The following is a 12,404-nucleotide window of genomic DNA, read 5'->3' as shown; positions in this document are numbered from 1 at the left end:
CAGATTAGCTGCAAACACAATGTTGGATGGTTCACTATAAATAGCTCTCACATACACAGATCATCATAGGAAAGCTTTTGTCCAGTGTGAAAATTAAGCTTTGGTTATTTCGTTTCATGATGACAGCATTGCATTTTGTCATAGACTACATTCATGATATATGATGTCATATTCTTTATGCTTTATTTGTGAGGTTACGGATTGAAGCATAAGGGCACTGAGAGTTGGGTTGCCCATATCAATTGTCAAACAAATAAAATCCCAGGTGTACCTCTTGGGGTGCCAACTTCTCCTCTAAGCTATTTCTTGCCTATTTATTTATGTAATGAAACCCTGTACGTACACCTGTTGTTAGGGTGTCAACTTGATATCTATTGCTTAGCCTATAAGCCTGATATTGCTTTATGGAACTCATAAGTGCATATGTTTGGGAGAAATGGGACCAGTCCAGACGAAAATTGCCAGGGCCAAATTTTGTTCCCACTCCGACCCGGGTGACTGCTCAGACAGTGCAAAAGACGTTGCATGAAGTCAACCTCTACAGACGACGTCCAAGAAGAAAACCATTGCTCACAAAACTGCAAGATTAGACTCTGCCAAAGAACATGAAAAGAAGCCTGATGAATACTGGCAGCACATTGATCAGATGAAACCAAAATAAATTAGTTTGGATCAGATGGGGTCCAGCATGTTTGATGTGGGCCTGGCCAGGACTACCACAATGACTGCATAGTGCCAACTGTGAAACATGGAGGTGGGAGTGTGCTGATATGGGGCTGCATGAGTGCAAAAGGTGTAGGGAAGATGACATTTAGATTATGAATGCAAGTTTGTATACCCTCATACTGAATGCAAAGATGACTCCCAGTGTCAAGGAGGTTGACAGGAGAGGAATTTTCCAACATGACAATGATCCCAAACACACTGCAAAAATCACACAACAGTTTTTAAAGAAGAAAAAACCTAGCCAAGTATGTCCCTTGACCTGAATCCAATAGAACACCTTGGGAGCATTTTAAAGTAGAAGGTAGAGCAACAAAACCCCTCCAGCAAAGACCAGCTGAAAAGAACATCTGTAAAAAATCACAGAACATCTTTTCACTGATTTGTTCTAGACTGATATCATCCCTGCCCAGGAGGATCCAATCTGTCATCAAAAATAAAGGGGGGCATACAAAGTATTAAAAAATAAAAGGATGGAGTCTCACTAATGAAGGGTGTGCCGACTTTTGTTGCAGTTCATTCTTAAATGTGGACTTTTCAAGTGAATTGGCTCAATTCTCCTTGGATACAGTCTAAAAACAAATAAAATTGTAATAAATGGAAAGGATTTGTTAAATGGACAGGATTTGTAGTTAGTGATATTGACCAGGGGTGTACTCAGTTTTGTTATATACTGTATTACATCATACTGCTAACATGGCAGCAAGTGACACTGTTTTGTCTTCTTGTTTCTGCTTCAGTGTGTTTTTATATTTTAGTATACCTTCGCTCTTTTTTTGCAGAGTGATTACTTTTGGTTTGTCAGGCATTCATCTGGTTCATGATTATCAACATGATTGAGTAAAGCAGTTGATGGATCACTAGCAATTACGGTTCCGATGCTGCTTCTGCTAAACTACAAGGAGGCTGAAATACTTTTTCAAAATACTTCATTGAACATTAATTGAATCAATCAACAATGCCTGTAGTGGATTACTAACCCCCAATTACTCATGTTTCAACTGTTATAGATAGAGATTTGTAATCATCAAAAATATTATAGTTAATAAATATGGTTGGTGGCCACTTATGTAGATGAATGTTGATGATGTTATGCATTTATCACCCTGAATGGAGGGGTTGGTGTCTCTTACCAGTATAAATACAATATCATTGGGTTTCCAGATGAGAAAAAGAGAAATTTATTGATAAGGCAGTGATCATAATTAAACATATTAGCATAATAACATCAAGTACTGGCATCATTACAGGCCAAAAGCCAAAGCCCAATATTTTTACAGTACAGGGGAAGTTCAGTTAGTTCCCTGGTCCAGCCCTGTACCCTTCAAAATCATTTAAGATCATCCCCTCTCTCCCCACAGTTCACACAGACAATTTCAAGCTCAGCAAGATGTTATCTCATCGACCTTAATAAATAAGGATGAAATAATGAGAAACCATAGATAAGGGAGTACTCAGAAAAACATTTATCACAGACATAAATCAAATGACCTTTTCGATGGGCTGCCATCGTTCTCTCAGTGAAAGACTGGGAAGTGTTGTCCTTCACATTTTCCCCTCGCTCATACCTCAGTTAAATCAATATCCCCAAAGGCTCGTGCAGTGTGGTGGAAAACATCTAGCAAAGAGCCACAGAGACCTGTCAAAGCATGAGAAAGTGTTCTGTAAGAAAAGACAACTTTTTAAAAGTGAATTGAGAACGATTTTTAGCACTTCATTACACTAAATGGCCATAATGTTATCACCTCATCAAGTGCTGAGATTTCTGGCTTCCAGAACACTCTCTGGCCTGCTGTCTCTGTTTTTAGAGGCAGAAACTCTCCTCTTGTTGGAGTCTCATGAACTCCAGTGATTCTTTCTTCCTCTACTCCACATTAATAAAGTACAGTGTTATGTGTGAGTACAAGCAGAGCAACACATTTCAGCTGTGAAAGTTAAAAGCATTGTTCTAAAGCCAAAAAACTAATGGAAGAGCTGTGATGTTAATCCAGTATTTTGCACATAGATTTATTATATCTTCAGTACACGTCTCTGTTGGATGCCTGCTCTAATTAGCTGGCTTACTCGACTCTGTTATAAAACTGCAACTTTATTATTGTACTGGCATTCTGTTACCCCACAGACTTTTGCAGACAGGAATAAGTAATGTCACTGTTGCTATTCCAACTGGTCTCCAAATTATGTAAAAGATAATTTAGTAGCCTTTTGAAAGTTATAATCATTTCAGTATCTCAAGCCAAAGTTTTGATACTGTGGGAAACTACCTCCAGGCCCCAAACCACCAGGGACCAGGTTCAGGTTTTTAACTGATGTTGAGACCCTGTTTCAAATAGCTAGTGTTCCTTTGTCAACATGTAGTTTTAAAGGCTTCATTATTTCAGCAGATTTTTAATCTCAAGGTTCATATTCTTACGTTAATTTGTGTTTAATCAAATTACAACACAGCACACCTGGGGCCAGGTAGTATCCCAGGAGTAATGTGAGCAATAGCCACTCAATGTATTTGCATTATGTTGCCTCTCTATATTGTAGTTCCCATTGGTGCTGGTGGAGTCCACAGAATGCATGTATGTAATGGACATAATGTGAAAGACAAAAGTTAGTGCATGGTGAATGTGGACAGTGTTGGATGACATTGTTAACTATCTACTTCAGTCTTCTTTATCAAAACAACAGGACATGATGAATCCTCTTTGCTCACAGTTTATTTGGTTGCAGCAGTTTCTCTTCCTCTGTTGCATTTCTGATAAAATAGCTACTCAAGGCATGTTTCCTGTCACCCTTTTGAATGGAACTCTGGAAACTACATTATGAAATGCAGTTGCCATTGCAAAAGTAACTGCATACAGGCTTATAATCTTGCTCACACTGCCAAGTTGTGGTGATTGCACGCTCTTTGAAGCAGCCTAGTATTCCTCGTAATTACTTTTATATTTGATGATTCTGTGCCTCAAGACAAGGAAGTTGTGTGCCCTTCATGTAGAAAGGCGGAAAGTAAGGGTGTGGAGGTTGTTATGGTGAGATCAGAGTTTGGTATTTCTTTTTCATAGAAGCTACAGTATTTCACTAACCTAAATGCTGTAGTTGCCATATGCAGATGTTGTAGAAAGAAAGAATTTTAAAACAGCCTTGAATGTCAAAAAACGTCATTGAACGCAATCTGGGATTTTCAGAATCTCTTCATTATTGTCTGGCAAAATGGTTGCTTTTCACACCCTGTGCAGCAGTCAGGTAGCGTTGCACTGTAGTGGGTGTGGTCACAAGGACAACAGGCCACACCCGCCGGGTGATCATGGGTGTGGTTAAAGCTTCATCAGACTTATACCTTACAGCCCAAAAATTCAGTGCAGAAATGCTGTTTTTCTCCATACAAGATGTGTGGAGTTCTACTTTGTAATCATTAGAGCTTTAATGAGTCTGTGTGGCCTGGTTAAACTTCCCAGAGTGAAAGAAGCAGAGATGATAAAAAAAAAAGGAAAAACGGATGATAAAAAGTACAGAGAAAGAGCGGTATTGAGGACATTGCAAGCTGGAGAGAGAGGACTTTAGAGGATAGTCAGTACTTGTCTCTGTTAAGAATCCTTCTTGACCTAAAATCCTCCTTCAGCAAGCCAAGTCCTCCGCATTTAGACACTCATGAAAAAAAATCTTTCCACATCCTGAAAACAAGACTTGTTCCCCAATTCAACAGTGCCTTTGACTCCTTTGACCAAAATAATTACACCATGTTCCCATGTGGGGGTAGGATATCTACAACTGTGTGCATCAAAGCAGTGCCATTTTCATGGCCACTTGACAAGCGGCACATCTAGACTTTTAAGAGTGACAACTCTGCATGTGCTCACACATGCTCAAATCATTTGAAATTCCCCAGCCACACTCAAGGGCTCAATCAGTTTTTTTTAACACTTGCTAACTCAAACAACGAATTCATATCAGTCAATTATGAAAAGCTAGAAGGCTGAGACATGAGATGCCTCCGTAACATGCCAGCTGGACAGGATTGTGTTATGTACATCTATGATTTATGATTAGCTCCAAGTAGAATAAGTCTTGTTTTAGATTTCTTTATCTGGAGGAATGGAGGGAATGCGTGGAGTGTATGGCATGGAAAGGAATCATAAGTTTGGCCTGCTAATCTATTTGATTACAGGGTTAGCACTCTATCCATTTCTAATAATTCCCTAGGTGTTAGTGGGAGGAAATGAGATATAATTGGATGTCACTGAATGCGACATGTAGAAAGCTGTAGTTGTCCAGCTGATGTCTTATGGAGCAAATGAGTGGCTTAGTGCCTTGCTCAAGGGTAAATGGTTAAGTGTTACTTATTAGCCTAAACTGACTTTGAATCATCAGAATAGAAGACGAAGTTCTTCAAATGAATGACTTCAAATGAGATACATTATACAATGTGTTGTCCGACCACGTCTAAAGTTCTGAATGGCCACACTTGAAAATAAGATGAAATCCCCTCAGTCTCTCCAAGAATTCTGTGTCTTTTGAGTGTCTTTGTGGTCTTGATGAGTCTCGCAAGTGAGGATAAGGATGCAAATGTTCGGACATTCTCTCCTTGGAAGGATTCAGGATGTTGCATTTGGTTGTACAAACAAAGAGTGATTGGAAATATCATTGGAAAAATGAAAAAAGAAGCCTTAAGAGAAATGCAAACGCAGTCTACTTCCACAGCTCTGTACACCTGGCCTGCTGCTGCATTCGTTTCGGAAGAGTTCTAAAACTGTCCCTCCCGATTCAGGCTTTGGAAAGCCGGTTTCAGACGCTGTTAGACATTCTGACTAGCACTTCGTTTGAAACCTACCAAGGCGTTTACCATAGCAACAGAATCTTGTGTAGCTTTGTATATCCATTGTTTCCTTGTAACCGTGCATGTTTACCTGCTGATTATCACATCGTAGCGCTTGTTAGCACATCATTACCGCACATTGCCTGCAGGGCAAGCTTCACACTGCTTGGTTCTACATTGATCCTTCTCCATCACGCAGTCACAGTTACTCAGCGATGCTGCCACTGTTGACTGCAGGAGTCGTCAGCACAGTGAATAAAGCGGAGCACATGGCTTGCTTTGTTCGTCTCTGATTTTGAGTTTAGTTTGAGGGAAACTCAAAGTCCAAATAGTTATGCAGAAGATCTCATTTTCCTTAAGATGTATGAAAGCACTTAATTTAAAATTCATGTTATTAAGATCATTTGTATCTTTTCTTTGGATGGACTTGTTCAGGGAGTTCACTGAACCCAGTTGCATCTGGTTCACAGCTTTATTGCATTGTTCATTTTCTATTGTCTATAATCCTTCAGGGCACAACCAACACAAAATGCACCTCAATAAAAAGATGTTTCCTTCAGTTCCCTGGGAGTGGAATGCCACATAGCCATTTTAACACCAACAAGTTTTGTCAATGTCTCAGTTTGAGTATTGATGATCATGAATACTTCCCCTTTCTCCACAGGTTTAGTATCGATGAAGGACAGACGTGGACTGTTCACAATTTCACCAGCACCTCTGTGTTCGTCGATGGACTCCTGAGCGAGCCAGGAGATGAGACCCTGGTTATGACGTGAGTGAAATCACAATTTCAACTGCACACATGCTCAATTTAAGGACTGCTCTCAGAATAGTAAAACAACATATACATACACATACAGTTGAATTCATTAAGAAAACTCTCAAAGCTTAAAAGCTTCTCAATCTGAGCTTCCATTCAAGTGTTAGAGTGTAAGTTTCAGTATATTGAATTAAAAATCTCTGTGGAAGTAGATTTTTTTTCATAATATCCTCAAATCCAGTGAGTACTGGTATTTGTTTGAAACAGTAAAGTTCATTAGACATTTAATTAGAATGTCTAGATTGACATGTTGCTATTTAGCTGTAATACCTGTTTTCTGTGACCTTCCAGAAATGTTGTGTTTCTCCCATGTATAATAGATGAAATGCATCAGTTAATGATAGCAGATCATCATCCATAGAGGGAAATTAAACATGTACCAGCTCTAACACCTCCTATAGCTTAACCCCTCAGTCCTCTTTTCACACTTCCTGGTCTCTGCTCGGTTCTAATGAGTTGTCTTGGAGGATCAGACAGGGCAGCCCTGCCTTGGCCGTACACTACATTCAAGGGAACTCAAGTGTCTCTCCCATCACAACAATTCCCTCTCGATCTGTTGGAGCAGGGCGCCCAATTTCGTGGCGTTAACAGCAGCCAGTCTCACTCCTGATTTTTTTCCTGCCAAGCCTCCCTCTCTCTTCACCTCCCAAGGGTTTGATTGCTGTTACAGCAGAGGTTGATGGGAGAGAAGGCCTGTACATGCCCTCTGCCCTCCCTCCCTCCCTCCCTGTCTTGTCTTTCTCCTCTCTTACATTTTGTTTCCATGGTTCTGCTCTGTATTTGTCCACTCAATGTTTCTGTCTCGCTATCTCTGTTTGTCTCTCTGCTGGCCTCCACCAGGCTTAGACCAGTACAGCAGTCTGGTACAGGATGTTTTATTAATACTCATAGACATCAGACAGACTGTATTCTCCATTTTTGATGTGTTGCAGCAGACTGCTAGATCAATTCTATAAAGTATAGAACTTGAGTTATTTACAGGAAGCTTTTTGCCTGAGAGTATTGCATCCAGTAAATTGGTAGATTCACAATCCCCTCAAGAGGGATTTGTACAGTGACTTTGGTGACCTCCTGACTTTTCATCTCGCTCCACCAACAGGTCATTTCCAAACTTAACTATTCATTTCATGACAGGACACTTTGAAAAAAATGACTCAACTCCTGCCAGGGCTAATATGCTAATGTGCTAACATGCTAAATGTTAGCCAGTGAACATACTAACGTTAATAATGATATACTAACTGTGAGCATGTTAAAATGCTAGCAGAACAAAATGCTACATTTAAAGTCCCCCTCCACTTAAAAATGTGTTTTGCTTATTGTTACTTCAGTGAGATGTTTGAGCTGTGCAGAATGATGCATGTGCAGAGATTCGTATTCATCTGCTGAAGAAGGAAAGTTTGTCATCTCAAACCTGGCTTAAAGGTGTGAACCTACAAGCATGATTTGTGACGTCACAACTAGTTTGGAGCCAATTATCATCCAGTACGCAACTTTTATGTGGAAACTTGAAGGTTTCCGTGCACATACACTGAGAATGGACTTTTCATCTTCTGTCCAGCTGTTTAAGTTTTGAAATGAACAATATTTGCATATTCATAGACTCTGGATTTTTCAATGAGGCAGAACCTGTTGATAGAAAAAACAACAGTTGGAATTTAATATTCCAAGCAGAGTCTTTTGAAAAATATCTGGAGGGGATCTTTAAAGTTTAACGCTAAACATAAGCAGCTGTCCATGATAATATATTTACAGCTAGCATTTTAATGGTCTAAGTGGAGCTGAGCCTAATGCTGCATTCAAGCAATGTTGGCAGAACGGTAAGAACAGAAAAACCTCCCAGTATTCCAACATGGGATTCACACATTATTCCAAAATGGTTATGTGTGTTGCCTCCTTTTCGTCACACTATATAAACAGCCTCAAGTAGATATTTTTATTATGTTACATATTTCTATTAGGTTGGTCAGCAAGATAAAGAGACAGTGTATAGCTTTGTTTAAGTAGCTGAATCAACCAGTTTAGAGTAATTCCCAGCTATGATGGCTCTTTTTTTTTTGCTAACAGCTTGTTTACATATCTGTGAATCTTTTTACGAAGTGGAGGATATTGTAGCCATCAGAAATTCATAGTATTTCTGACTTGGAATTACAACTAGGAGTCTGACATGATTTTTTTCTTTCTGACTCAGCAACTCATAATATAAAGTCTCAACTATATCACACGAACCTAACAGTGTAGAACTTGGCCTGATGAGCTGAGTCTCAGATGTAATAAAATGTACACGTTACAGAGAATAAACCCTTTTGATTTAGGTAACAACATGGCGTGAAAGTTTTTGTCCTACTGGTGGTAATTGATCCAAGAATAGCAAAGTTGTCACTACATTTTTCATGCCTTCAACAATTTTAATTCCCAGCATGTAATGAGCATCACAGCCTCATGGGGCTGCTAGTGTAGCTGTAGACTTTTAGTGTTCTTGTTTTGAATTTAGAGATGTGTTTGTTCTTTAGTCGACTTGTGATGAAGCTCAAACCTCAATCCTGCTAATTCTTTGGTGTAAAAATGGTCAAAATGAAGAATCTTGAATATTGGAACAAAATGTCAATCATCAGCAGCTTCAGACCAAAACTGGGCTTCAAGAGTTTGTATCTTTTTAAGGCATATCTCCCTGCCCCCGTCCTCTCTCTCTTCTTCTCTCTCTTTTCCCAATCTCTCCATCAGTAAGTTAGCTGGAGTGAGAGTAGTCACATCATCTCAGACTTCAGGCCTTGGCCCAGAGATAACACCGGCTTCCAGCTGTAATCCGCTGAGAAGGGCAAAGAGATGGTCACACACATGCATGCACATCCACAGATACACACCGATACACACACCGACACACACACACACACACACACACACACACACACACACACACACACACACACACACACACACACACACACACACACAGGGAGGACAGACTTGAACACTCAGACTCACTCACCATTATCTGCCATGTGTCAGACACACACATATACGTCGCCCATCTGGCTCCAGAGAGATAGGGTCGCCGGCCAAGGAGGGGTGTTGAGGGCAGCTCATGTCTGACAGATTAGCCAGGGTCTATTTCCTTGCCACAGAGTTTTGATTTTTGACGGCACAGACTGCCATCCCATAATGAAGTCTTTGAGCAGTGACTTAGCACCAAGGACAGGTGGGGGAGCAATGATTGTCCACCACTCATACTAATGACAGCTGGTCAAATACCTGAGACCACTCAGACTCTCAATGCTTATACTGCACATGCTGCTGTATGAGATCATCATGGCATGACAAATCATTCTCACTTTCTTAGTTTGCTGCAGCATGCACTGTAACAAACATGCTTACAAAAACAAACACATTCCTCAAAGGAATCCTTGCATCTAATCTCATTCAGTACCAATACTCTCCTGGAAATAACTTCCAAACACGTTCTTGGCAATGTTTTCTCCTTCTTGCTCTGTATTTTAATGAGATAAACTAAACTAAGAAAACTCCCACTGTTAATGAATGTTGATTTATTTTCACTGAGCTGATTTGAGTGCTGTTTGTCCACTAATAAAGCTCTTATTGGCTCTTGAGTGGCTATTCAAAACTAGAAAAAAGTGCTAAATTAACTCTGAGGCTGGTGGGAATTCACACACAAAAAAAAACAATAGAGTTGATTTTTACATTTCACGTTGAAACTAACATTTACAACTTTGGACTAGTTGTATGAACAATGACATATCATAATGGACTGGGATTTAAAGGGCCAGTTCACCCACATCGCAAAAAATTGACATATTTTCTCACTTAACTCTAGGGGTATATAACCATGCAGACTGTTTTATTTTGAAGTGCTGAGGTTTGGAGGTATGTGCCTCCCCAAATTGCTGCTGCCACTCAAATACACCAGAATGGAACTTCATTTGTACTGCCCAGAGCATTGAAACATTTGATATGGAAAATTCAATAGCAACATGTCTTTCCAGAAACAACAGGCCTGATAATGTAAAAACATTTTCTTACAAGTCTCTTATTTCTGTCTGTGAGGCATGGTCACATGAGGGTGCCAAGTCAGATTAACCAAACTGTCACACTTGTCTCATTTCAACCTGATAAATTAGCATAACCATTGCCCTCGAAACTGTTAAACACAGCAATCTGTTCTGCTTGAGGGCAGGTTTCATTCACAAAAAATGTTACCAAAGAGTAAAAAGAAGAGATGCACACTGCAGAACTTTAAGTCCTGCTGTTGAAAATCAGATGAAAACGTAACAAGGTATGAAGGTATAGTTTGACACCAATTGGAGGTGGTCAAGAGGATGTGATGAAAAATATCATACAGTAGGTAGACATTCATGATAATGATGACATGGACAACAGAATATTTGTTTTGCAAGTTTATTTCAGTTGTTGTAGTTGATTTTCAAATTCATTCAGATGAAGGCCTTATGATTCTTAGATTAAACTAGTGTTTTCACCCTATGGAGAAAGGAAGACTGTCTGTATGTGACTCGGGTCAGGACATTCCCTAGGTTCACTGTGTGGCAATTATTTTGCTACTTTGATTTATCACATGTTTGGTAATGTGCCGCACTAATGTACAACAAAACTGAAATGAAAAGGGCCTCGAGGTGGCTCTTGCATTTGCTTTTTACCTCATCTTGAGGTCCTGTCCTGTAGAGGGGATCTATGTTAAAATCTAGTTTTAAAACATTTATTTGAAAGTATAGCTGAGCTGAGAGAGAGACTGGAGAATATCAGGGCGACCCCCCAGCTGAACAAGAGAAACAACAGAGGTAAAGGGAAGAGAAGGTGGAACAGAAGCATATGGGAGTCAGCAGCCGAGACATCCATCACTTCCCTTTAACGGCAGGGGTGAAGACAACATTAGTCATGCTCGCCTTGCACTCCAACGAGGTGAGAGCAGGCCACCACCAGCACATCAACATATGCCAGAGTCGCTAGCTTGTGTCACATCAGTCTGCTTCAAAAAAAAAAAAAGCTCTGCTCTGACTGACACAAGGAGAAGACAGCTGAGTTAAGGACTCGAGATGGTATTCATTACCTGTGTTGTACTGTGAGACACTACCATCTAGTGGAGAGGAGGAAGAACTGTAGCTCTGTGAGGGAAAACAGAAGTTTTTCACATCCACAAAGTCTGGTTCTTTGCAAAAATAACCCAAAACAAAACATGATTAGAAAATTGTATTAGCTAAATCTGATACAGATTAGACTTAACATTTATAATTATGTTAATGGCAGACAGCTACATGTCCAATTATGTGTTCATTTTTTGTCTGTATTTCTGTGCAGTGTGTTTGGCCACATCAGCTACAGGTCAGACTGGGAGCTGGTCAAAGTGGACTTCAGGCAGTCTTTCCCCCGTCAGTGTACTGAGTCCGACTACGACTCCTGGCTGCTCACTAATCTGCAGGTGATGCACACACACATATACATACCTGAAACAGCATATTTTGGTATCTGAAACTGAATTCTCACTTGTCAATGTTTACCCTCAGGGAGAGAAGTGCATTATGGGCCAGGAGCGGAGTTTCAGAAAGAGGAAGGACACAGCGTTCTGTATCAAAGGGAAGAGCTACACTTCCGCTCTCACCACCAAACCCTGTCAGTGCAGCGAGAAAGACTTTAACTGGTGAGACCACAGAATTACAGAAAACCCTTCACAGACTCCAGATGAGACACATTTACCAAGGAAAATATGATTTTCTTATTGGCTGGCAGGTGTCCATTCAAATTGTTTATTGCTCTAAATAAATCTTTCAGATAACCATAGCAACACACCTAGGCTGTACACTACATTACTAGTGTATTACTGATTGATGAAACTAATTAGACAATGGGTTAAACGGACTCCACTGCTTCACCTCATTCATTATCTTCTTTTCATGTCACGTTTTGTCATATTATTGATTATTTAAATAAATATTTATTTAAAGATATCTGTGTATCATGCTGATATTGCCAAACATACATCAAAAAGCACATAACACACAGTGTTAAGACATCACAATTTTTAATCATTTT

At 39.9% G+C, this 12,404-nt stretch overlaps 1 protein-coding gene across 11 annotated transcripts in view; it reads left to right on the top strand.

Moving 5' to 3' along the window:
* Positions 1–12,404, top strand: part of sorcs2 (sortilin-related VPS10 domain containing receptor 2) — a 347,047-nt gene that overhangs the window by 318,104 nt on the left and 16,539 nt on the right. For all 11 annotated transcript variants that reach the window (XM_067580336.1, XM_067580332.1, XM_067580339.1 and 8 more), the window contains 3 exons: positions 6,189–6,296; positions 11,673–11,793; positions 11,879–12,012. In XM_067580336.1, coding sequence (XP_067436437.1) covers positions 6,189–6,296; positions 11,673–11,793; positions 11,879–12,012 — 363 coding nt within the window. The remainder of the gene's footprint in view (positions 1–6,188; positions 6,297–11,672; positions 11,794–11,878; positions 12,013–12,404) is intronic.

The sequence above is a fragment of the Thunnus thynnus genome, chromosome 22, assembly GCF_963924715.1.
Source record: "Thunnus thynnus chromosome 22, fThuThy2.1, whole genome shotgun sequence".
In the NCBI taxonomy this organism is placed as follows: domain Eukaryota; kingdom Metazoa; phylum Chordata; class Actinopteri; order Scombriformes; family Scombridae; genus Thunnus; species Thunnus thynnus.
Note: the sequence above shows the minus strand (reverse complement) of the source record. Positions and strands in the feature narration are given on the sequence as shown.